At 52.8% G+C, this 25555-nt stretch overlaps 1 protein-coding gene across 4 annotated transcripts in view; it reads left to right on the top strand.

The window, feature by feature from the left end:
• LOC123768899 (fasciculation and elongation protein Unc-76) overlaps positions 1-25555 on the top strand; it is a 184627-nt gene that overhangs the window by 43306 nt on the left and 115766 nt on the right. For all 4 annotated transcript variants that reach the window (XR_011223623.1, XM_045759687.2, XM_045759683.2 and 1 more), the window contains one exon: positions 1558-1666. Coding sequence is in view for 3 of the 4 variants with exons in the window: in XM_045759687.2 (XP_045615643.2) it covers positions 1558-1666 (109 nt within the window). In the remaining variant the exon portion in view is untranslated. The remainder of the gene's footprint in view (positions 1-1557; positions 1667-25555) is intronic.

The raw sequence follows: 25555 nt of genomic DNA, 5'->3' as shown, positions 1-25555 counted from the left end.
ACACACACACACACACACACACACACACACACACACACTCACACATCTGGAGAGAAGAGACTTCGTGACAACCCATCAACATGGGTTCAGGGAGGGTAAATCTTGCCTTACAGGCTTGATAGAATTCTATGATCAGGTGACAAAGATTAAGCAATTAAGAGAAGGATGGGCGGACTGCATTTTTTTGGACTGTCGGAAAGCCTGAGACACAGTACCCCATAAAAGGTTGATGCATAAGCTGGAGAAACAGGCAGGAGTAACTGGTAGGGCGCTCCAGTGGATAAGGGAGTACCTAAGCAATAGGAAGCAGAGAGTTATAGTGAGGGGTGAGACCTCAGAATGGCGTGAAGTCACCAGTGGAGTCCCACAGGGCTCTGTGCTTGGACCTATCCTGTTTCTGATATACGTAAATGATCTCCCAGAGGGTATAGACTCATTCCTCTCAATGTTTGTTGACGACGCCAAAATTATGAGAAGGATTAAGACGGAGGAGGACAGCTTGAGGCTTCAAGAAGACCTGGACAAACTGCAGGAATGGTCGAACAAATGGATGTTAGAGTTTAACCCAAGCAAATGTAATGCAATGAAGATAGGGGGTAGGAAGCAGGAGACCAGATACAAGGTATCACTTGGGAGATGAAATACTTCAAGAGTCAGAGAGACAGAAAGACCTGGGAGTTGATATCACGCCAGACCTGTCCCCTGAAGCTCATATCAAGAGGATAACATCAGCAGCATATGCCAGGTTGGCTAACATAAGAACGGCCTTTAGAAACTTGTGTAAGGAATCTTTCAGAACATTATATATCACATATGTCAGACCAATCCTGGAGTATGCGGCTCCAGCATGGAGTCCATATCTAGTCAAGCATAAGACTAAACTGGAAAAGGTTCAAAGGTTTGCCACCAGACTAGTACCCGAGCTGAGAGGTATGAGCTACGAGGAGAGACTACGGGAATTGAACCTCACTTCGTTGGAAGACAGAAGAGTTAGGGGGGACATGATCACCACATTCAAGATTCTCAAGGGAATCGACAGGGTTGATAAAGACAGGCTATTTAACACAAGGGCCACACGCACTAGGGGACACAGGTGAAAACTGAGCGCCCAAATGAGCCACAGAGATATTAGAAAGAACTTTTTTAGTGTCAGAGTGGTTGACAAATGGAATGCATTAGGAAGTGATGTGGTGGAGGCTGACTCCATACACAGTTTCAAGTGTAGATATGATAGAGCCCAATAGGCTCAGGAACCTGTAACCTCTTGATTGACGGTTGAGAGGCGGGACCAAAGAGCCAGAGCTCAACCCCCGCAAGCACAACTAGGTGAGTACACATACACACATCTGTCCTTCATGGACAGGATGAGAGATCTCTTAAGCATATAAAATCAGGGATTTATTGAATAATCGACCACAAGGTGATTGTAGTGCTTTAAACATGGTAATGTAACCTACATACATAAACACACAGATATACAGATTTAGGTCTGCGTCACATAAACAGTGTTGGAAGTGTGTGATAGAGGAGACTAAGGTGGTCCCTTGCCTCCCGCAGGATGTGGTGGACGATCACGGGCAACTTCGGCAACATCCTGCCCATAGACTGGAGCAAGACCTACACCCGCCAGCAGTACCTCCCGGTCCTCAACCTCAACGAGATCAAGGTTAGTGCCTCGCCTCCAACACTCACTCACCACCAGCCCGGTCTTGTCCTCTCAAACAACGACCACAAGTCCAAGTCCCAACCCGGGGGTCCGTCTCATTACCACAAGCTTCCACAAGCTTCACAAAGCTTCCTGGCAATACCTTAGTAATGAATAAATGTGATATATTTACTCATTATAATGTTGGTGATGAATGTACAACACGAAAAAACATAATTTTAATCTGAAAAAGTGTCTTTTTATAAAGATATTAGACGGAAAGAAAAGAGCTGGTGACGCCAAATCAAGTCGACGATCCAAGCGTCAGTTAGGTTAGGTTTGGTTTGGTTAAGTTAGGTTAGGTTAGGTCAGCCTAACATATCATATTTATTCATTACTAACGTATTGCCAGGAAGCTTTGTGAAGCTTGTGAAGCTTTGTGAAGCTTGTGAAGCTTTGTGAAGCTTGTGAAGCTTTGTGAAGCTTGTGAAGCTTTGTGAAGCTTGTGAAGCTTTGTGAAGCTTGTGAAGCTTTGTGAAGCTTGTGAAGCTTGTGGTAATTAGACAGACCCGTCCCAACCTAACCAGAAATGAACCAACCCAAGCTACCCACCTAACGTAAGCTACTGATGTATAGAAAAAGTTTTTTTTTCAGAGTCGTCACATTTTCATAGTCCTTTGTAATTTGTACGTTGGAAACCAACACGTGCAAGATGAGAGACATTAGTAGAGAGGACGGGTTAACTTTGTTTCATGTGCCGGAGTGGTCCTCTTACAGCTGTTCTTGGAGTATGACTGCGGGGTCCTATGATCTCTTTGTTCAGTCTCCTCCACAGTATAGTTATATACACTCCAACCACTTGGGCTGGACAGTAGAGCGACGGTCTCGCTTCATGCAGGTCGGCGGTCAATCCCCCGACCGTCCACAAGTGGTTGAGCACCATTACTACCTACCGGCCCATCCCAAGTCCTTATCCTGATCCCTTTCCAGTGCTATATAGGTTAATGGCTTGGAGCTTTACCCTGATAATTACCTCTCCTTCCCTCCCAGACTTCATGGAGCACAAACTACAGGTCATCATGCCTACTGTATTCATTTTAATATAATTGTAGTTAATAGTTTGCTTGAATGACTCGGTGACTTGCTCTCTGGGATAACAGAGTAGCTGGTGTTGGTACCCAAGGCTCGGGCGGGACTCCTTGCCAGCCCCCCCCCCCCACACACACACATACACACACGCACACACACCAAACCTGTCTCCTGAAACCCACATCAAAAGAATAACATCAGCGGCGTATGTGAGGCTGACTATCATCAGAACTGCTTTCAAAAACCTGTGTAAGGAATCCTTTAGAACCTTGTATACCACATATGTAAGACCAATCCTGGAGTATGCGGCCCCAGCATGGAGCCCGTACCTTGTCAAACACAAGACGAAGCTGGAAAAAGTTCAGAGGTATGCCACTAGACTAGTCCCAGAACTAAGAGGCATGAGTTACGATTAAAGGATGCGTGAAATGCACCTCACGTCGCTGGAAGACAGAAGAGCTTCAGGAGATAAGATCACCACATACAAAATCCTCTGGGAAATTGACAGGATAGACAAAGATGGATTATTTAACACGGGTGGTACACCCACAAATGAACACAGGTGGAAGCAGAGTACCAAAAATGAGCCACAGATAATTTAGAAGTAACTTTTTCAGTGTCAGAGTAGTTAGTAAATGGAATGCACCAGGAAGTGATGTGGTGGAGGCTGACTCCATACACAGTTTCAGATGTAGATATGATAGAGCCCAATAGGCTCAGGAACCTGTACACCAGTAGATTGACGGTTGAGAGGCGGGACCAAAGAGCCAAAGCTCAACCCCCGCAAGCACAACTAGGTGAGTACACAAAGAGAAGATAAAGTTAGAGAAGATTTAGAGGTATGCCACCAGACTAGTTCTGGAACTGAGAGGTATGAGTTATGAAGAATGGCTAAGGAAGCTGAACCTCACATCCCTGGAAAACAGAAGAGTAAGGAGAAACATGATGACCACCTACAAAATTCTCAGGAGAATTGACAGGGCGGACAAAGAAAAACTCTTTAGCATGGGTGGAACATGAACAAGGTGGGACAGGTGGAAAATTTGTACCCAAATCAGGCACAGAGACATTAGAAATAATTTTTTCAGTGTCAGAGTAATCAACAGATGCATTAGTCAGTGATGTGGTGGAGGCTGACTCCATACACAGTTTCAAATGTAGATATGATAGAGCCCAGTAGGCTCAGGAACCTGTACACCAGTTGATTGACAGTTGAGAGGCGGGACCAAAGAGCCAAAGCTCAACCCCCACAAGCACAACTAGGCGAGTACAATATTGGAAGTTGGACACTAGAAGGAAACTGAGATGTAATAAGACTCGCAGAAACAAAACTTTCAGGCATCATAAGAAATGCAGGGTTTACACAGGACTACTATATATTAAGGGAAGAGGAGGAGGAGGAGGAGGAGGAGGAGGAGGAGGAGGAGGAGGAGGGGGAGGAGTGGGGCTTCTGATAAAGAAGGACTGGAGTTTTGAAGTGATGGACATTCCAGGCTGTGAAGATTTCAGAGACTACATAGCAGGCACTATTGTAATGGTAGGTAGTAATAGCAGATAATAGCTAATAATATTAATAATAGCAGTAGTTATATATACCCCCCCTTCCGCTATTAAATGACAGATGATCCAGGCAGAAGTATGACAGGAATAACATGGTAGCCAATAACATAATAAAGAAAGCAGCTTCTATTGCCTGCAGGAAGAAATCTAAACTGTTAATCATGAGTGACTTCAACTATGGAGAGAGAGAGTGAGAAAACAAAGAACCACATGGAGGGACAGACACACGGAGAGCTTAAATATTAGACGTGACAACAATAAACTTTCTAAGCCAACATGTCAAGGAACCTACAAGTATTAGAGGAAATGATGAACCAGTCAGACTGGCTCTGATATTCGCCCTGAACTAGTCAGACATAAAGGAAGCCAAATTAGAACCCCCCCCCCCCACTAGGAATGAGTGACCACAGTGTAGCAATATTTGAGTATCTGGTGGAAGTAGAAATAACCTCCCTAAGAAAAGAACCGGAAAGCTAAAGGCTGGAATACGGAAGGGGAACTATGATGATTAAAACATTTCTAATAGGAACATCATGGGAGACAGAACTCGGTGAAAAGTGTGGACTACATCACCCAGAAGTGTCATGAGGCAGAAAACAGGTTTATCCTGGTACAGAAAAAAAGAAAAGAAAAGCAAAAGTGGAATCCGTGGTTCAGTCAGGCATGTAAGGAAGCAAGGCAGCTAAGCACAAGGACATGGAGACACTACATGAATATCAGGAGACCAGAGAGCCAGAAATGGGTACATCAGTGTGATGAGAGAAGCAGAGAGGCAGTTTGAAAATCACAAAGCAAATGAAGCCAAGATAGAACGAAAATTGTTGTACAGCCACATCACGAGGAAAATGACGGTGAAAGAAGAGGTGATGCAACTGAGAAGGGGAAAGGATGGTTACACAGAGAATGTCAAAGAATTATGTAAAGAACTCGACAAGAGATTCCAAGAGTCTTCACAATGATGTTCCCATGATGTTCCTATTAGAAATGTTTTAATCATCATAGTTCCCCTTCCGTATTGCAAGGAGAAGTCCCTGCACTAAGAGGAGTGGTAATAAACCAAGCATACTTGAAAGGTATTGAAATGACCAGAGATGAGGTTAGGGTGTATCTGCTCTGATCCAGACGTGGCTAAAGCTGTTGGGCCTCATGGAATCTCACCGTGAATGCTAAGAGGTGGGGGGGGGGGGCTTCTGTACCCCTGTTTTAACATTCAGCACTTTGCATGCTCTATGGTGTATAATAAGTTACTAAAAACAGGGGACCTACCACAAAGTTGGAAAACACCAAACATAGTTCTAATATACAAAAAGTGTGACAGACAGGAGGCCTGAAATTACAGGCCAGTGTCCATAACTTGTATACTATGCAAGATGATATAGTATAGAGATGATATATATAGAGATCTTGAGAAAAAGGTTTGTAGCACATCTGGAAAGAAGGGACTTTATAACACACCACCAGCATAGGATCAGGGATGACAAATTGTGCCTCACAAGTTTAAAAGAATTATATTACCAAGCAAGAAGTACTAAGTAAGAAAGAGAAGAGAGGACAGACTGCATTTTCTTGGATTGTCAGAAAGTAAGTAATTACCAAAAAGAAGGCACCTAGCTGGGAAGGCTATGTAGCACCATCAAATGTGTGGAATAATCAGAGGACGCTAAATATCACTAAGGATGCCAATATTAGAACAGAAACGCAAAAGGCAAATGATATCAAAAGTATCCGATTCACCAAGAATTCTATCAAGGGACAAGACACCGCGAAGGACGGTTGGAAAGCAAGACACACGCTCGTCCTGGAAGTCAGGACATTAAACAAGGATATGCACGACTGTACGAGGGACAATGCAGTTTGGACAATAAGGAGCAGAGCGGCGCTCCATTAAGTGTCCGTGAGTTAAGTGTGTATGGGCAATACGTAACTTCGCCAGAGCCGTTTCCCACCGCCGGTTACGGTGGTAGGAGGAAGACCACAGGGACGTCCCACATTACTCTTAAGAGCACGCAGTCTGTTACCAATAACAGAAGACCAACAACATTGCCAACAGGCAAGACTGGAGAAATGAATAACTGGGTAAAAGTCGGAATAAGGAATACCTTTACGTGAGATGGGACAAGTGCAGATAGCTTCCTTAGCGGCAGCGTCCACATGCTCATTTGAAGAGACACCAATATGGCTGGGACCCCATTGTTATCCAGTCAGCACAGAGATAATATGCAACTCTTCACAGAAATTCAACATACAGGAAAAGAAGCAAACAATCTAGGGCCGTCAATCACCCTACATTGGATACCAAGTCACATTGGCATAGATGGTAATGAAAAGACACTCACTAGCAAAAAACTGCCACGTAAAATACGTGGCAGGAAGTAAATACTCAAGAAAGTAAAATCAAGAAGTAAATACTCCCAACTATCAAAAGTCGCCACAGAGCCAAAGTAGCGGAAGGAAGATCCACTGCGATGTGGTAGGAACAAGCCACTGGGAACTACTATTTCAAGCCTGACAAAAAGATATCCAGAGACATTGCAGTAGCCATACACAGACTCAGACTTGGTTACAAGTGCTGCTGGGAGGTAATGAACCCAATAGTTAAAGAGTGTCATATCTGTGGAACAGAAGCAGAGGCGCCACTGTTGCACTACTTACTGGAATGTGAAGCTACTGAAGCCCAGCGCATCAAACTCAACATTAATCCAACGACAGCAGCTGCATTAGAGGCACATTCCACCGCGACTACAATGATTAGAAAAGCTGTTGAAGAATGGGACTTACTAGTGAACACTGTGCCCCTACATCCGCCACCAAAATAATGTTATTAAAACAAGACTAAAACCAGTGCACTAAAACAGAAGCGAAAAAGAAACAGGGAAAAAGTAGGAAACCCCACCTCCATTTAAAACTTTGACCCAAATATTACAGTAACATGGTTATCGCAAATAACCGAACTCAATTACGGGCTCACCGTAGACCGTGCTACATGGACATTGCATTCAGAGTACCAAAATCTAAAACAACAACAACAACGGCTGGGAACCCAGCAAAACTCCACGGTTTTAAGTCAAAAAGCTTTTGACAACGTCCCCATAAGAGACTTTTGCATAAGTTGGAGAAAAAGGCTTTAGTAACTGGTAAAGTACTCTAGTGGATAAGGGAATACCTAAGCAATAGGAAGCAGAGAGTTACAGTGAGGGGTGAGACCTCCGATTGGCGTGAAGTCACAAGAGGAGTCCCACAGGGCTCTGTACTCGGACCTATCCTGTTTCTGATATACGTAAATGATCTCCCAAAGGGTATAGACTCGTTCCTCTCAATGTTTGCTGACGACGCCAAAATTATGAGAAGGATTAAAACAGAGGAGGACAGCTTGAGGCTTCAAGAAGACCTGGACAAGCTGCAGGAATGGTCGAACAAATGGTTGTTAGAGTTTAACCCAAGCAAATGTAATGTAATGAAGATAGGTGTAGGGAGCAGGAGACCAGATACAAGGTATCATTTGGGAGATGAAATACTTCAAGAGTCAGAGAGAGAGAAAGACCTGGGGGTTGACATCACGCCAGACCTGTCCCCTGAAGCTCATATCAAGTGGATAACATCAGCGGCATATGCCAGGTTGGCTAACATAAGAACGGCCTTTAGAAATTTGTGTAAGGAATCTTTCAGAACATTATATACCACATATGTCAGACCAATCCTGGAGTATGCAGCTCTAGCATGGAGTCCATATCTAGTCAAGCATAAGACTAAACTGGAAAAGGTTCAAAGGTTTGCCACCAGACTAGTACCCGAGCTGAGAGGTATGAGCTACGAGGAGAGACTACGGGAATAAACCTCACTTCGTTGGAAGACAGAGTAGTTAGGGGGGACATGATCACCACATTCAAGATTCTCAAGGCAATCGATAGGGTAGATAAAGACAGGCTATTTAACTCAAGGGGCACACGCACTAGGGGACAGAGGTGGAAACTGAGTGCCCAAATGAGCCACAGAGATATTAGAAAGAACTTTTTTAGTGTCAAAGTGGTTGACAAATGCATTAGGAAGTGATGTGGTGAAGGCACGGAACGCTAGATAAGGAGTGGCAAGCAGGATAATGAATTTGGAGGGAACTATAAATTTTTTATACCAGACCGAAAGAGAATTCAAAAGGAGGAGCATGGAGAGTGTATGGAACTGGATGCCAGATCCACTTGCATTCCAGAATTACAGATACAATTACACACCGAAAGGGAACTACAACTACGACAGACAACTGCCCTACAACAATCAGTACTGGTCAGAACAAACTCATTATGTCCACGCATAATGGGCTTGCCGAAAAAGTCTCCCATTCAAACTATCACTAATAGAGTAACCTCATTCATCTTTGCCAACATACAAGGACTGAAAACAAGAACAAACAACAAAGTACAGTTCATAAATGGCCTCCTCGCGGAGTCAAATGCAGTATTTGGAGCTTTCACAGAAACCCATGCAGGGGAATTGTTGGACAGTGAGATCTGGATTCCAGGATATAACCTATACAGGTGTGATAGGAAAATTAGGTCACATGGAGGAGTGGGTCTGTATATTAGGGAAGACCTTGTATGCTCGGAGCTCCTAAACGTTACAAATGAGGTGGTAGAGGTACTGGGATTAAAAATAGAGAAAATAAATTGTGATTATTCTAATATACAAACCGCCAGATGCAATGGCTGAGGAATTCACAGAACAGATAAACAAAATAGAGAATAGCCTTGATAATTTGGAGAACCCGATACCTGATATTATCTTCCTAGGTGACTTCAACTTGCCTAGTCTCAGGTGGAAAATAGCAAACAATAATATTACACCAGGAAATCTATCAGGACCTAACCAACCACAGATTAGAGAACTACTTAGATTCTGTGACAAATTTTCACTCAATCAACAGATATCGGAGCCAACGAGAAATGAAAATATTTTAGATCTGGTCTTTACGAACAATGAAGACATTATCAGAGACTACGATATCAGATACCACATACTCAGATCACAAGCTCATTGAAGTGCAAACGACCATCAATACTCAGAATAGACCTAAAACGTTGATAAAGCGAGAGGGGTTATTCAGTAAATTCAAATTTAATAATAAAAGGATAGACTGGGAGATAATAAATAGGGAACTTATAAACATTCCATAGGAAACTGTTCTAAGTAATACAAGTCCTACAGAAGGAATAGAAAAACTGACTTCGGAAGCGTATCAAGTCTGTCTGAAACATGTTCCTTTGAGGAAAGTCAGAAAGAGATCCAACATAGAAAGAGAACGCAGACGACACTATAAACGCAGGAAAAAAATAACGGAACTGCTTATGCAGACACGAATTTCCCGTCAAAGAAGGAATAATTTAAATAGGGAGATTGAAGAAATCGAGCGGAAATTGAAACACTCATATGAAACTGAAGAAAGGCAGTTAGAACAGAAAGCAATTCAGGAAATAAAGAAAAATCCAAAATATTTCTTCACATATGCGAAATCAAAAGCAAAAACCACTGCCAGTATTGGACCTATTCGTACAAGTGAAGGTTCATACACGGAGGATGACAAAGAAATTAGTGAAATCGTAAAAAAGCAGTATGAGGACATGTTTAGCACTCCAATAAACAACATGAAAGTGGAAGATCCAGACAATTTCTTTATGCGGGATATTCAAACTCCTGTAAATATAACTGATATCAACACGAGCGCACTAAATTTTGAAAGAGAAATTGAAAACATGCCCATGCACTCGGCCCCAGGTCCAGACTCATGGAATTCAATATTTATAAAGAAATGCAAAGTGCCGGTAGCACAGGCACTCAGCATAGTGTGGAGGAAGAGCTTGGACACGGGGGAGATACGAGATGCACTTAAAGTAGCAGACTTAGCCCCTCTACACAAGGGAGGGAGCAAAGCATTGGCAAAGAATTATAGACCAGTTGCACTAACATCGCACATCATAAAAGTATTTGAGAGAGTGATTAGGAGTCAGGTCACCAATTTCATGGAGACCAATGACCTTCACAACCCAGGCCAACATAGATTTCTAGCGGGAAGATCGTGCCTCTCACAGCTACTTGAGCACTACGATAAAGTCACTGAGGCATTAGAAGAAAAACAGAATGCTGATGTGATATACACGGACTTCGCAAAGGCTTTCGATAAATGTGACCATGGCGTGATAGCACACAAAATGAAGTCAATGGGAATAACCGGTAAAGTAGGACGCTGGATACTCAGTTTTCTGTCAAACAGGACTCAGCGAGTAACGGTCAACCATATATAATCTAGTCCAAGTGCAGTTAAAAGCTCTGTACCTCAGGGTACAGTCCTTGCACCGCTGCTTTTCCTTATTCTCATATCAGATATAGACAAAAATACAAGTCACAGCTTCGTATCATCCTTTGCAGATGACACAAAAATCAGTATGAAAATTACCTCTGCTGAGGACACTGAAAAACTTCAAGCTGATATTAATAAAGTTTTCGACTGGACACCAGAAAATAACATGATGTTTAACAGTGATAAATTCCAAGTACTCAGGTACGGTAAAAATGAGGACCTTAAACATAATACAGAGTACAAAACACAATCAAATGTACCCATAGTAGGAAAACAGCATGTAAAGGATTTGGGAATAATGTCTGACGACCTAACGTTTAAGGAGCATAACCAAGCAAATATTGCGACAGCCAGAAAAATGATAAGATGGATTACGAGAACTTTCAAATCCAGGGATCCCATCACAATGGTTGTACTCTTCAAGTCACTTGTGTTGTCCCATCTTGAGTACTGCTCAGTACTCACTTCCCCCTTCAGAGCAGGAGAGATTGCTGAAATAGAGGGAATACAGAGAACATGTACGGCACGCATAGACGCGATAAAGCACCTAAATTATTGGGATCGTCTCAAAGCTCTCCAAATGTACTCACTAGAAAGAAGACGAGAGAGATATCAAATAATATACACCTGGAAGACACTGGAGGGTCAAGTACCAAATCTACACAGTAAAATAACAACGTACTGGAGTGAACTTTATGGAAGAAAATGCAGAATAGAACCAGTGAAGAGCAGAGGTGCCATAGGCACAATCAGAGAACACTGTATAAACATCAGAGGTCCGCGGTTGTTCAACGTCCTCCCATCACGCATAAGAAATATTGCCGGAACAACCGTGGACATCTTCAAGAGGAAACTAGATTTATTCCTCCAAGGAGTGCCGGACCAACCGGGCTGTGGTGGGTATGTGGGCCTGCGGGCCGCTCCAAGCAACAGCCTGGTGGACCAAACTCTCACAAGTCAAGCCTGGCCTCGGAGAATTCCCAGAACCCCATCAACCAGGTATCAACCAGGCTGACTCCCTACACAGTTTCAAGTGTAGATATGATAGAGCCCAGTAGGCTCAGGAACCTGTACACCAGTTGATTGACGGTTGAGAGGCGGGACCAAAGAGCCAGAACTCAACCCCCACAAGCACAACTAGGTGAGTACACACTACCCTACACGCCACTGGGACGAGTGCTATTCACCTCGACCTCGATACTGCGACCCTCTCACAAGACCAACCCACAGCTCTAAGGCGAAACTTCACAACACTTGTATCATTAACGATGCATCACAGCTGCACTGGCAGTCACTTGCCTTGACACTGAGTCTTATGAGTCGTTAAACATGACACTGGTTCACGGGAATCCCTACACAATAGACTCCAGCCTTGTTATTGAGGCCCACCTCACAGGTCCTCTATAACACGGGGCTCCACAAGGTCCTTCCCTCGCAACAGATCACCCGGCCGCCACACTGGGGACCTAAGGACCAGCCATCACCCTCACAGACCCTTGCGTCACGTGCAGGCATTATCCCTGGGCTTATTCAACTAGCGGGGAGGCTTGCCGGACCACACAATCAACGACTCGTCAAGGAACTCAACGCGCTGTTCCTAGCCGACGGCCTGGACCCCATCATTGCCCTGGACACAAGTCTGGACACAAGGCGCCCTGGACACTGCCTCCACTACCACTCCGGAGACTACCACCAGGACGACCACGAGGTCGATCTCAACACACTCCAGCCAGCCCTCCGAAGCTGAAATCAACAATGAAGACCCCATTCATCCCCAGGTTTCCAGTATCAGCTATTGATACAGATAATGGCTCCAAAGAGCCTCCAATACGGGTTCACCATAGCCCGTGCTACTTGGAACTTTTTGTTCCGAGTAGCTGCATCTAAAGCAAGAACAGGTCTTTCCACACTGTCACAGTGCATACAGCACTTGTGCCGGCGTTTCCATTCTCCATACTGGTAACGCAGTTTGTTATACTTTGTTATTCTCCATACTGGTAACGCAGTAAATCCTTGTTTTGATGTTAATTCAATCGCACCTGCAATCACCATTGATTCGGCTCTGGCGTACTACAGATGCAAAAGTTACTTTTAATTACTACAGACTTAGGTGAAGATTGGCTGTCTCCGAGTTCTGTGAGGCAGCATCTCTCCCCTTTAGATCTTCAGCACCGAATACCGTTTTCTGTGGCTCCAGATGACCTGGAGCAGCACCAGGCTACCTAGGCCTTGTCCTTAAGTGCCTGTGATTGGTGCGTGCGCCTGTTCTAGGTATTCGCGTCATCTTTAGTTTAACGGCGTCCCACCAGGGGCGACATTGTCTCAAGAGACGAAGGGAGGAGTCACGGTTAGCTGGACAACGGTTTTGGCGGGCTCGAAATCTCTCTCTGCTTCCCCACTACCACATTACATTGCAAAATACGCCATATAGTCCTGAGTACCTCACCTCTTGCAAACACCTCTGCAAACTCGATTGCACCTCAACCAGTCGACCTTGGTCGACACTGACAACATCTTTGGAGTTCTCTTTGCAAGACAAATCTGTAACTCCAAACTTGACACATTAGATGCGAACTAAGGACGTTGTGCCCAGCAAGCAGATCTGCAAGCAGCCCTTACAACATGCGCTTGTGCTATGAGAGAGGCATCTCTCACAAGAAATAAGGTCGCAAAACACATGGAATGACAGCATCTACATAACCCTGGACAACACAGGTTCAGAACAAGGCGCTCCTGCCTCTCACAGTTGCTAGACCACTATGACATGGTCTCAGGTGCCACGGAAGACGAGCAAAAAGCAGGTGTCATATTCACAGATTTTTACAAAATCTCTTTACAAGTGTGATTGATATTTTTGGACACAAAATGCTCATAAAATACATACAAAAAGAACAACTAGCAAAGTAGGAGGATGGATCTTAAATTTGCCAACGCTCAGAACGCAGTGTGTAAGAGCCAACACAGTCAAATTCGTACCGTGCACCGTGAAAAGTTCAGTCCCCCAGGGTACTGTGCTTGCTTCGGTATTATTCTCATCCTCATATCAAACATACACAATAAACTATAGTACAATATCATCCTTTGCAGATAACACCAATTTTTTTTATCAAAGTAGACAAAATAAAGGACACAACAAACCTCCAAACTGATGTAAATTACACCTTGCAAGGGGCTACAGCTGCCACTTCCTTGATCACATCTCAGCTTTTGCTCCTCCAGTCTTAACTCTGCTAAACTTTCTTGAAGTTCTAGCTCTCTCATAGCTGCACTTTCTGCTGGACTTGATGTTGCTAACTCTGTATCACTTGGCAAGTGTTCCTGCTCCACACACTGTTCAGGGCCCGCTTAACAGTATTATGGGCCCCTTATCAGCATTATGGGCCCCGGGGCAAACCAGTATGCTGGGGCCCCTACGACCAGGGCCGTCTTAACAGCATTATGGGCCCACGGGGCAAACCAGTATGCTGGGCCCCTACGACCAGGGCCGTCTTAACAGCATTATGGGCCCACGGGGCAAACCATTATGCTGGGGCCCCTACGACCAGGGCCGTCTTAACACCATTATGGGCCCCCGAGACAAACCAGTATGCTGGGGCCCCTACGACCAGGGCCGTCTTAACAACATTATGGGCCCCCGGGGCAAACCAGTATGCTGGGGCCCCTACGACCAGGGCCGTCTTAACAGCACTATGGGCCCCCGGGGCAAACCAGTATGCTGGGGCCCCTACGACCAGGGCCGTCTTAACAGCATTATGGGCCCACGGGGCAAACCAGTATGCTGGGGCCCCTACGACCAGGGCCGTCTTAACAGCACTATGGGCCCCCCGGGGCAAACCAGTATGCTGGGGCCCCTACGACCAGGGCCGTCTTAACAGCACTATGGGCCCACGGGGCAAACCAGTATGCTGGGGCCCCTACGACCAGGGCCGTCTTAACAGCACTATGGGCCCCCCGGGGCAAACCAGTATGCTGGGGCCCCTACGACCAGGGCCGTCTTAACAGCACTATGGGCCCCCGGGGCAAACCAGTATGCTGGGGCCCCTACGACCAGGGCCGTCTTAACAGCACTATGGGCCCCCGGGGCAAACCAGTATGCTGGGGCCCCTACGACCAGGGCCGTCTTAACAGCACTATGGGCCCCCCGGGGCAAACCAGTATGCTGGGGCCCCTACGACCAGGGCCGTGTTAACAGCACTATGGGCCCCCGGGGCAAACCAGTATGCTGGGGCCCCTACGACCAGGGCCGTCTTAACAGCACTATGGGCCCCCGGGGCAAACCAGTATGCTGGGGCCCCTACGACCAGGGCCGTCCTTAACAGCACTATGGGCCCCCGGGGCAAACCAGTATGCTGGGGCCCCTACGACCAGGGCCGTCTTAACAGCACTATGGGCCCCCGGGGCAAACCAGTATGCTGGGGCCCCTACGACCAGGGCCGTCTTAACAGCACTATGGGCCCCCGGGGCAAACCAGTATGCTGGGGCCCCTACGACCAGGGCCGTCTCTATGGGCCCCCGAGACAACCAGTATGCTGGGGCCCCACGACCAGGGCCGTCTTAACAGCACTATGGGCCCCCGGGCAAACCAGTATGCTGGGGCCCCTACGACCAGGGCCGTCTTAACAGCACTATGGGCCCCCGGGGCAAACCAGTATGCTGGTGCCCCTACGACCAGGGCCGTCTTAACAGCACTATGGGCCCCCGGGGCAAACCAGTATGCTGGGGCCCCTACGACCAGGGCCGTCTTAACAGCACTATGGGCCCCCCGGGGCAAACCAGTATGCTGGGGCCCCTACGACCAGGGCCGTCTTAACAGCACTATGGGCCCCCCGGGGCAAACCAGTATGCTGGGGCCCCTACGACCAGGGCCGTCTTAACAGCACTATGGGCCCCCGGGGCAAACCCAGTATGCTGGGGCCCCTACGACCAGGGCCGTCTTAACAGCACTATGGGCCCCCGGGGACAAACAGTATGCTGGGGCCCCTACGACCAGGGCCGTCTTAACAGCACTATGGGCCCCCGGGGCAAACCAGTATGCTGGGGCCCCTACGACCAGGGCCGTCTTAACAGCACTATGGGCCCCCGGGGCAAACCAGTATGCTGGGGCCCCTACGACCAGGGCCGTCTTAACAGCACTATGGGCCCCCGGGGACAAACCAGTATGCTGGGGCCCCTACGACCAGGGCCGTCTTAACAGCACTATGGGCCCCCGGGCAAACCAGTATGCTGGGGCCCTACGACCAGGGCCGTCTTAACAGCACTATGGGCCCCCGGCAAACCAGTATGCTGGGGCCCCTACGACCAGGGCCGTCTTAACAGCACTATGGGCCCCCGAGACAAACCAGTATGCTGGGGCCCCTACGACCAGGGCCGTCTTAACAGCACTATGGGCCCCCGGCAAACCAGTATGCTGGGGCCCTACGACCAGGGCCGTCTTAACAGCACTATGGGCCCCCGGCAAACCAGTATGCTGGGGCCCCTACGACCAGGGCCGTCTAACAGCACTATGGGCCCCCGAGACAAACCAGTATGCTGGGGCCCCTACGACCAGGGCCGTCTTAACAGCACTATGGGCCCCGAGGCAAACCAGTATGCTGGGGCCCCTACGACCAGGGCCGTCTTAACAGCACTATGGGCCCCCGAGGCAAACCAGTATGCTGGGGCCCCTACGACCAGGGCCGTCTTAACAGCACTATGGGCCCCGGGGCAAACCAGTATGCTGGGGCCCCTACGACCAGGGCCGTCCTTAACAGCACTATGGGCCCCCGGGGCAAACCAGTATGCTGGGGCCCCTACGACCAGGGCCGTCTTAACAGCACTATGGGCCCCCGGGGCAAACCAGTATGCTGGGGCCCCTACGACCAGGGCCGTCTTAACAGCACTATGGGCCCCCGGGGCAAACCAGTATGCTGGGGCCCCTACGACCAGGGCCGTCTTAACAGCACTATGGGCCCCCCGGGGCAAACCAGTATGCTGGGGCCCCTACGACCAGGGCCGTCTTAACAGCACTATGGGCCCCCGGGGCAAACCAGTATGCTGGGGCCCCTACGACCAGGGCCGTCTTAACAGCACTATGGGCCCCCGGGGCAAACCAGTATGCTGGGGCCCCTACGACCAGGGCCGTCTTAACAGCACTATGGGCCCCCGGGGCAAACCAGTATGCTGGGGCCCCTACGACCAGGGCCGTCTTAACAGCACTATGGGCCCCGGGGCAAACCAGTATGCTGGGGCCCCTACGACCAGGGCCGTCTTAACAGCACTATGGGCCCCGGGGCAAACCAGTATGCTGGGGCCCCTACGACCAGGGCCGTCTTAACAGCACTATGGGCCCCCGGGCAAACCAGTATGCTGGGGCCCCTACGACCAGGGCCGTCTTAACAGCACTATGGGCCCCCGGGGCAAACCAGTATGCTGGGGCCCCTACGACCAGGGCCGTCTTAACAGCACTATGGGCCCCCGGGGCAAACCAGTATGCTGGGGCCCCTACGACCAGGGCCGTCTTAACAGCACTATGGGCCCCCGGGGCAAACCAGTATGCTGGGGCCCCTACGACCAGGGCCGTCTTAACAGCACTATGGGCCCCCGGGGCAAACCAGTATGCTGGGGCCCCTACGACCAGGGCCGTCTTAACAGCACTATGGGCCCCCGGGGCAAACCAGTATGCTGGGGCCCCTACGACCAGGGCCGTCTTAACAGCACTATGGGCCCCCGGGGCAAACCAGTATGCTGGGGCCCCTACGACCAGGGCCGTCTTAACAGCACTATGGGCCCCCGGGGCAAACCAGTATGCTGGGGCCCCTACGACCAGGGCCGTCTTAACAGCACTATGGGCCCCCCGGGGCAAACCAGTATGCTGGGGCCCCTACGACCAGGGCCGTCTTAACAGCACTATGGGCCCCCGGGGCAAACCAGTATGCTGGGGCCCCTACGACCAGGGCCGTCTTAACAGCACTATGGGCCCCCCGGGGCAAACCAGTATGCTGGGGCCCCTACGACCAGGGCCGTCTTAACAGCACTATGGGCCCCCGGGGCAAACCAGTATGCTGGGGCCCCTACGACCAGGGCCGTCTTAACAGCACTATGGGCCCCGAGGACAAACCAGTATGCTGGGGCCCCTACGACCAGGGCCGTCTTAACAGCACTATGGGCCCCCGAGGACAAACCAGTATGCTGGGGCCCCTACGACCAGGGCCGTCTTAACAGCACTATGGGCCCCCGAGGCAAACCAGTATGCTGGGGCCCCTACGACCAGGGCCGTCTTAACAGCACTATGGGCCCCCGAGGACAAACCAGTATGCTGGGGCCCCTACGACCAGGGCCGTCTTAACAGCACTATGGGCCCCGGGGCAAACCAGTATGCTGGGGCCCCTACGACCAGGGCCGTCTTAACAGCACTATGGGCCCCGAGACAAACCAGTATGCTGGGGCCCCTACGACCAGGGCCGTCCTTAACAGCACTATGGGCCCCGGGGCAAACCAGTATGCTGGGGCCCCTACGACCAGGGCCGTCTTAACAGCACTATGGGCCCCGAGGACAAACCAGTATGCTGGGGCCCCCTACGACCAGGGCCGTCTTAACAGCACTATGGGCCCCCCGGAGCAAACCAGTATGCTGGGGCCCCTACGACCAGGGCCGTCTTAACAGCACTATGGGCCCCCAGGGCAAACCAGTATGCTGGGGCCCCTACGACCAGGGCCCGTCTTAACAGCACTATGGGCCCCCGGGGCAAACCAGTATGCTGGGGCCCCTACGACCAGGGCCGTCTTAACAGCACTATGGGCCCCCGGAGACAAACCAGTATGCTGGGGCCCCTACGACCAGGGCCGTCTTAACAGCACTATGGGCCCCCGAGACAAACCAGTATGCTGGGGCCCCTACGACCAGGGCCGTCTTAACAGCACTATGGGCCCCCGAGACAAACCAGTATGCTGGGGCCCCTACGACCAGGGCCGTCTTAACAGCACTATGGGCCCCCGAGACAAACCAGTATGCTGGGGCCCCTACGACCAGGGCCGTCTTAACAGCACTATGGGCCCCCGGGGCAAACCAGTATGCTGGGGCCCCTACGACCAGGGCCGTCTTAACAGCACTATGGGCCCCCGGGGCAAACCAGTATGCTGGGGCCCCTACGACCAGGGCCGTCTTAACAGCACTATGGGCCCCCGGGACAAACCAGTATGCTGGGGCCCCTACGACCAGGGCCGTCTTAACAGCACTATGGGCCCCCGGGGCAAACCAGTATGCTGGGGCCCCTACGACCAGGGCCGTCTTAACAGCACTATGGGCCCCCGGGGCAAACCAGTATGCTGGGGCCCCTACGACCAGGGCCCGTCTTAACAGCACTATGGGCCCCCGGGGCAAACCAGTATGCTGGGGCCCCTACGACCAGGGCCGTCTTAACAGCACTATGGGCCCCCGGGGCAAACCAGTATGCTGGGGCCCCTACGACCAGGGCCGTCTTAACAGCACTATGGGCCCCCGGGGCAAACCAGTATGCTGGGCCCCTACGACCAGGGCCGTCTTAACAGCACTATGGGCCCCCGGGGCAAACCAGTATGCTGGGGCCCCTGCGACCCAGGGCCGTCTTAACAGCACTATGGGCCCCCCGGGGCAAACCAGTATGCTGGGGCCCCTACGACCAGGGCCGTCTTAACAGCACTATGGGCCCCCGGGGCAAACCAGTATGCTGGGGCCCCTACGACCAGGGCCGTCTTAACAGCACTATGGGCCCCCGGGGCAAACCAGTATGCTGGGGCCCCTACGACCAGGGCCGTCTTAACAGCACTATGGGCCCCCGGGGCAAACCAGTATGCTGGGGCCCCTACGACCAGGGCCGTCTTAACAGCACTATGGGCCCCCGGGGCAAACCAGTATGCTGGGGCCCCTACGACCAGGGCCGTCTTAACAGCACTATGGGCCCCCCGGGGCAAACCAGTATGCTGGGGCCCCTACGACCAGGGCCGTCTTAACAGCACTATGGGCCCCCGGGGCAAACCAGTATGCTGGGGCCCCTACGACCAGGGCCGTCTTAACAGCACTATGGGCCCCCCGGGGCAAACCAGTATGCTGGGGCCCCTACGACCAGGGCCGTCTTAACAGCACTATGGGCCCCCGGACAAACCAGTATGCTGGGGCCCCTACGACCAGGGCCGAGTCTTAACAGCACTATGGGCCCCCGAGACAAACCAGTATGCTGGGGGCCCCTACGACCAGGGCCGTCTTAACAGCACTATGGGCCCCCGAGACAAACCAGTATGCTGGGGGCCCCTACGACCAGGGCCGGCTAACAGCTGCACTATGGGCCCCCCGAGAGGCATAACATACATGTATGCTGGGGGCCCCTACGGACCAGGGCCGTCATTTAACAGCACTCGTGGGCCCCCGAGGACAAATCCAGTATGCTGGGTCCCCTACGACCAGGGCCGTCTTAACGGCACTATGGGCCCAACGAGGACAATACCAGTATGCTGGGGCCCCATTACGACCAGTGCCGTCTTATAACAGACAACTATGGGCCCCCGAGGACAAACCAGTATGCTGGGGGGCCTCCCTACGACCAGGGCCGTCCTTAACAGCACTAAGGCACCGGGGTCAAACCAGTATGTGGGGCCCCTACGACAAGGGCCGTCTTAACTAGCACTATGGGCCCCCGGAGCAAACCAGTATGCTGGGGCCCCTACGACCAGGGCCGTCTTAACAGCACTATGGGCCCCCCTGAGACAAACCAGTATGCTGGGGCCCCTACGACCAGGGCCGTCTTAACAGCACTATGGGCCCCCGAGACAAACCAGTATGCTGGGGCCCCTACGACCAGGGCCGTCTTAACAGCACTATGGGCCCCCGAGGACAAACCAGTATGATGGGGCCCCTACCGACCAGGGCCGTCTTAACAGCACTATGGGCCCCCGAGCAAACCAGTATGCTGGGGCCCCTACGACCAGGGCCGTCTTAACAGCACTATGGGCCCCCGGAGACAAACCAGTATGCTGGGGCCCCTACGACCAGGGCCGTCTTAACAGCACTATGGGACCCCCGAGGACAAACCAGTATGACTGGGGCCCCTACGACCAGGGCCGTCTTAACAGCATCTATGGGCCCCGGGGCAAACCAGTATGCTGGGGCCCCTACGACCAGGGCCGTCTTACAGCATCTATGGGCCCCCGGGAGCAAACATAGTATGCTGGGGCCCCTACGACCAGGGCCGTATTAACAGCACTATGGGACACACACAGGGGCAAACCAGTATGCTGGCTGCCCCATACGCACCATGGGCCGTCACTTACAGTCACGCTACTCTATGGGGCCCCCCGGGGCAAACCAGTATGCTGGGTTCTGCCACTACGACCAGGGCCTGTCTTATACAGCACTAGTGTGGCCCCCCGGGGCAAACCAGTATGCTGGGGCCCCTACGACGCAGGGGCCGTCCTTACAGCACTAGTGGGCCCCCGGGGGCAAACCAGTATGCTGGGGGCCCCTACGACCAGGGCCGTCTTAACAGCACTATGTGCCCTCAGGGGCAAACTCAGTATGCTGGGGGGCCCCTACGACACTAGGGCCAGTCATTAACAGCACTATGGTGCCCCCGGGAGCAGACCAGTATGCTGGGGCCCCCTACGGACCTCAGGGCTCCGTCTGAACAGCACTTATGGGCCCCCGGAGACAAACCTATATGCTGGGGCCCCTACGACCAGGGCCGTCTTAACACGCCAGCCATTATGGGCCCAGAGACAAAACCCAGTAAGCTGGGGCCCCTACGACCCAGGGACGTCTTGAACAGCACTATGGGTCCCCGAGACAAACACAGTATGCTGGGGCCCCTACGACCAGGGCCGTCTTAACAGCACTCATGGGCCCCGAGACAAACCAGTATGCTGGGGGCCCCTACGACCAGGGCCGTCTTAACAGCACTATGGGCCCGAGACAAACCAGTATGCTGGGGCCCCTACGACCAGGGCCGTACTTAACAGCACTATGGGCCCCGAGACAAACCAGTATGCTGGGGCCCCCTACGACCAGGGCCGTCCTTAAACAGCACTATGGGCCCCGAGACAAACCAGTATGCTGGGGCCCCTACGACCAGTGGCCGTCTTAACAGCACTATGGGCCCCGAGACAAACCAGTATGCTGGGGCCCCTACGACCATGGGCCGTCTTAACAGCACTATGGGCCCCGAGGACAAACCAGTATGCTGGGGCCCCTACGACCAGGGCCGTCTTAAACAGCACTATTGGGCCCCGAGACAAACCAGTATGCTGGGGCCCCTACGACCAGGGCCGTCTTAACAGCACTATGGGCCCCGAGACAAACCAGTATGCTGGGGCCCCTACGACCAGGGCCGTCTTAACAGCACTATGGGCCCCGAGACAAACCAGTATGCTGGGGCCCCTACGACCAGGGCCGTCTTAACAGCACTATGGGCCCCCGGGGCAAACCAGTATGCTGGGGCCCCTACGACCAGGGCCGTCTTAACAGCACTATGGGCCCCCGGGCAAACCAGTATGCTGGGGCCCCTACGACCAGGGCCGTCTTAACAGCACTATGGGCCCCCCGGGGCAAACCAGTATGCTGGGGCCCCTACGACCAGGGCCGTCTTAACAGCACTATGGGCCCCCCGGGGCAAAACCAGTATGCTGGGGCTCCCTACGACCAGGGCCGTCTTAACAGCCACTATGGGCCCCCCGGAGCAAACCAGTATGCTGGGGCCCCTACGACCAGGGCCGTCTTAACAGCACTAGGGGCCCCCCGGAGCAAACCAGTATGCTGGGGCCCCTACGACCAGGGCCGTCTTAACAGCACTACTGGGCCCCCGGGGCAAACCAGTATGCTGGGGCCCCTACGACCAGGGCCGTCTTAACAGCACTATGGGCCCCCGGGGCAAACCAGTATGCTGGGGCCCCTACGACCAGGGCCGTCTTAACAGCACTATGGGCCCCCGGGGCAAACCAGTATGCTGGGGCCCCTGCGACCAGGGCCGTCTTAACAGCACTATGGGCCCCCGGGGCAAACCAGTATGCTGGGGCCCCTACGACCAGGGCCGTCTTAACAGCACTATGGGCCCCCGGGGCAAACCAGTATGCTGGGGCCCCTACGACCAGGGCCGTCTTAACAGCACTATGGGCCCCCGGGGCAAACCAGTATGCTGGGGCCCCTACGACCAGGGCCGTCTTAACAGCACTATGGGCCCCCGGGGCAAACCAGTATGCTGGGGCCCCTAGCGACCAGGGGCCGTCTTAACAGCACTATGGGCCCCCGGGGCAAACCAGTATGCTGGGGCCCCTACGACCAGGGCCGTCTTAACAGCACTATGGGCCCCCGGGGCAAACCAGTATGCTGGGGCCCCTACGACCAGGGCCGTCTTAACAGCACTATGGGCCCCCGGGGCAAACCAGTATGCTGGGGCCCCTACGACCAGGGCCGTCTTAACAGCACTATGGGCCCCCGGGGCAAACCAGTATGCTGGGGCCCCTACGACCAGGCCGTCTTAACAGCACTATGGGCCCCCGGGGCAAACCAGTATGCTGGGGCCCCTACGACCAGGGCCGTCTTAACAGCACTATGGGCCCCCGGGGCAAACCAGTATGCTGGGGCCCCTACGACCAGGGCCGTCTTAACAGCACTATGGGCCCCCGGGGCAAACCAGTATGCTGGGGCCCCTACGACCAGGGCCGTCTTAACAGCACTATGGGCCCCCGGGGCAAACCAGTATGCTGGGGCCCCTACGACCAGGGCCGTCTTAACAGCACTATGGGCCCCCGGGGCAAACCAGTATGCTGGGGCCCCTACGACCAGGGCCGTCTTAACAGCACTATGGGCCCCCGGGGCAAACCAGTATGCTGGGGCCCCTACGACCAGGGCCGTCTTAACAGCACTATGGGCCCCCGGACAAACCAGTATGCTGGGGCCCCTACGACCAGGGCCGTCTTAACAGCACTATGGGCCCCCGGGACAAACCAGTATGCTGGGGCCCCTACGACCAGGGCCGTCTTAACAGCACTATGGGCCCCCGAGACAAACCAGTATGCTGGGGCCCCTACGACCAGGGCCGTCTTAACAGCACTATGGGCCCCCGGACAAACCAGTATGCTGGGGCCCCTACGACCAGGGCCGTCTTAACAGCACTATGGGCCCCCGAGACAAACCAGTATGCTGGGGCCCCTACGACCAGGGCCGTCTTAACAGCACTATGGGCCCCCGGACAAACCAGTATGCTGGGGCCCCTACGACCAGGGCCGTCTTAACAGCACTATGGGCCCCCGAGACAAACCAGTATGCTGGGGCCCCTACGACCAGGGCCGTCTTAACAGCACTATGGGCCCCCGGACAAACCAGTATGCTGGGGCCCCTACGACCAGGGCCGTCTTAACAGCACTATGGGCCCCGAGACAAACCAGTATGCTGGGGCCCCTACGACCAGGGCCGTCTTAACAGCACTATGGGCCCCCGGACAAACCAGTATGCTGGGGCCCCTACGACCAGGGCCGTCTTAACAGCACTATGGGCCCCCGAGACAAACCAGTATGCTGGGGCCCCTACGACCAGGGCCGTCTTAACAGCACTATGGGCCCCGAGACAAACCAGTATGCTGGGGCCCCTACGACCAGGGCCGTCTTAACAGCACTATGGGCCCCCGAGACAAACCAGTATGCTGGGGCCCCTACGACCAGGGCCGTCTTAACAGCACTATGGGCCCCCGAGACCAAACCAGTATGCTGGGGCCCCTACGACCAGGGCCGTCTTAACAGCACTATGGGCCCCCGAGACAAACCAGTATGCTGGGGCCCCTACGACCAGGGCCGTCTTAACAGCACTATGGGCCCCCGAGACAAACCAGTATGCTGGGGCCCCTACGACCAGGGCCGTCTTAACAGCACTATGGGCCCCCGAGACAAACCAGTATGCTGGGGCCCCTGCGACCAGGGCCGTCTTAACAGCACTATGGGCCCCCGAGACAAACCAGTATGCTGGGGCCCCTACGACCAGGGCCGTCTTAACAGCACTATGGGCCCCGAGACAAACCAGTATGCTGGGGCCCCTACGACCAGGGCCGTCTTAACAGCACTATGGGCCCCCGAGACAAACCAGTATGCTGGGGCCCCTACGACCAGGGCCGTCTTAACAGCACTATGGGCCCCGAGACAAACCAGTATGCTGGGGCCCCTACGACCAGGGCCGTCTTAACAGCACTATGGGCCCCCGAGACAAACCAGTATGCTGGGGCCCCTACGACCAGGGCCGTCTTAACAGCACTATGGGCCCCGAGACAAACCAGTATGCTGGGGCCCCTACGACCAGGGCCGTCTTAACAGCACTATGGGCCCCGAGACAAACCAGTATGCTGGGGCCCCTACGACCAGGGCCGTCTTAACAGCACTATGGGCCCCGAGACAAACCAGTATGCTGGGGCCCCTACGACCAGGGCCGTCTTAACAGCACTATGGGCCCCCGAGACAAACCAGTATGCTGGGGCCCCCTACGACCAGGGCCGTCTTAACAGCACTATGGGCCCCGAGACAAACCAGTATGCTGGGGCCCCTACGACCAGGGCCGTCTTAACAGCACTATGGGCCCCGAGACAAACCAGTATGCTGGGGCCCTACGACCAGGGCCGTCTTAACAGCACTATGGGCCCCGAGACAAACCAGTATGCTGGGGCCCCTACGACCAGGGCCGTCTTAACAGCACTATGGGCCCCGAGACAAACCAGTATGCTGGGGCCCCTACGACCAGGGCCGTCTTAACAGCCACTATGGGGCCCCGAGACAAACCAGTATGCTGGGGCCCCTACGACCAGGGCCGTCTTAACAGCACTATGGGCCCCGAGACAAAACCAGTATGCTGGGGCCCCTACGACCAGGGCCGTCTTAACAGCACTATGGGCCCCGAGACAAACCAGTATGCTGGGGCCCCTACGACCAGG

This window comes from Procambarus clarkii, chromosome 64 (genome assembly GCF_040958095.1).
Source record: "Procambarus clarkii isolate CNS0578487 chromosome 64, FALCON_Pclarkii_2.0, whole genome shotgun sequence".
In the NCBI taxonomy this organism is placed as follows: Eukaryota; Metazoa; Arthropoda; class Malacostraca; order Decapoda; family Cambaridae; genus Procambarus; species Procambarus clarkii.
This window is presented reverse-complemented; position numbering and strand designations above follow the sequence as displayed.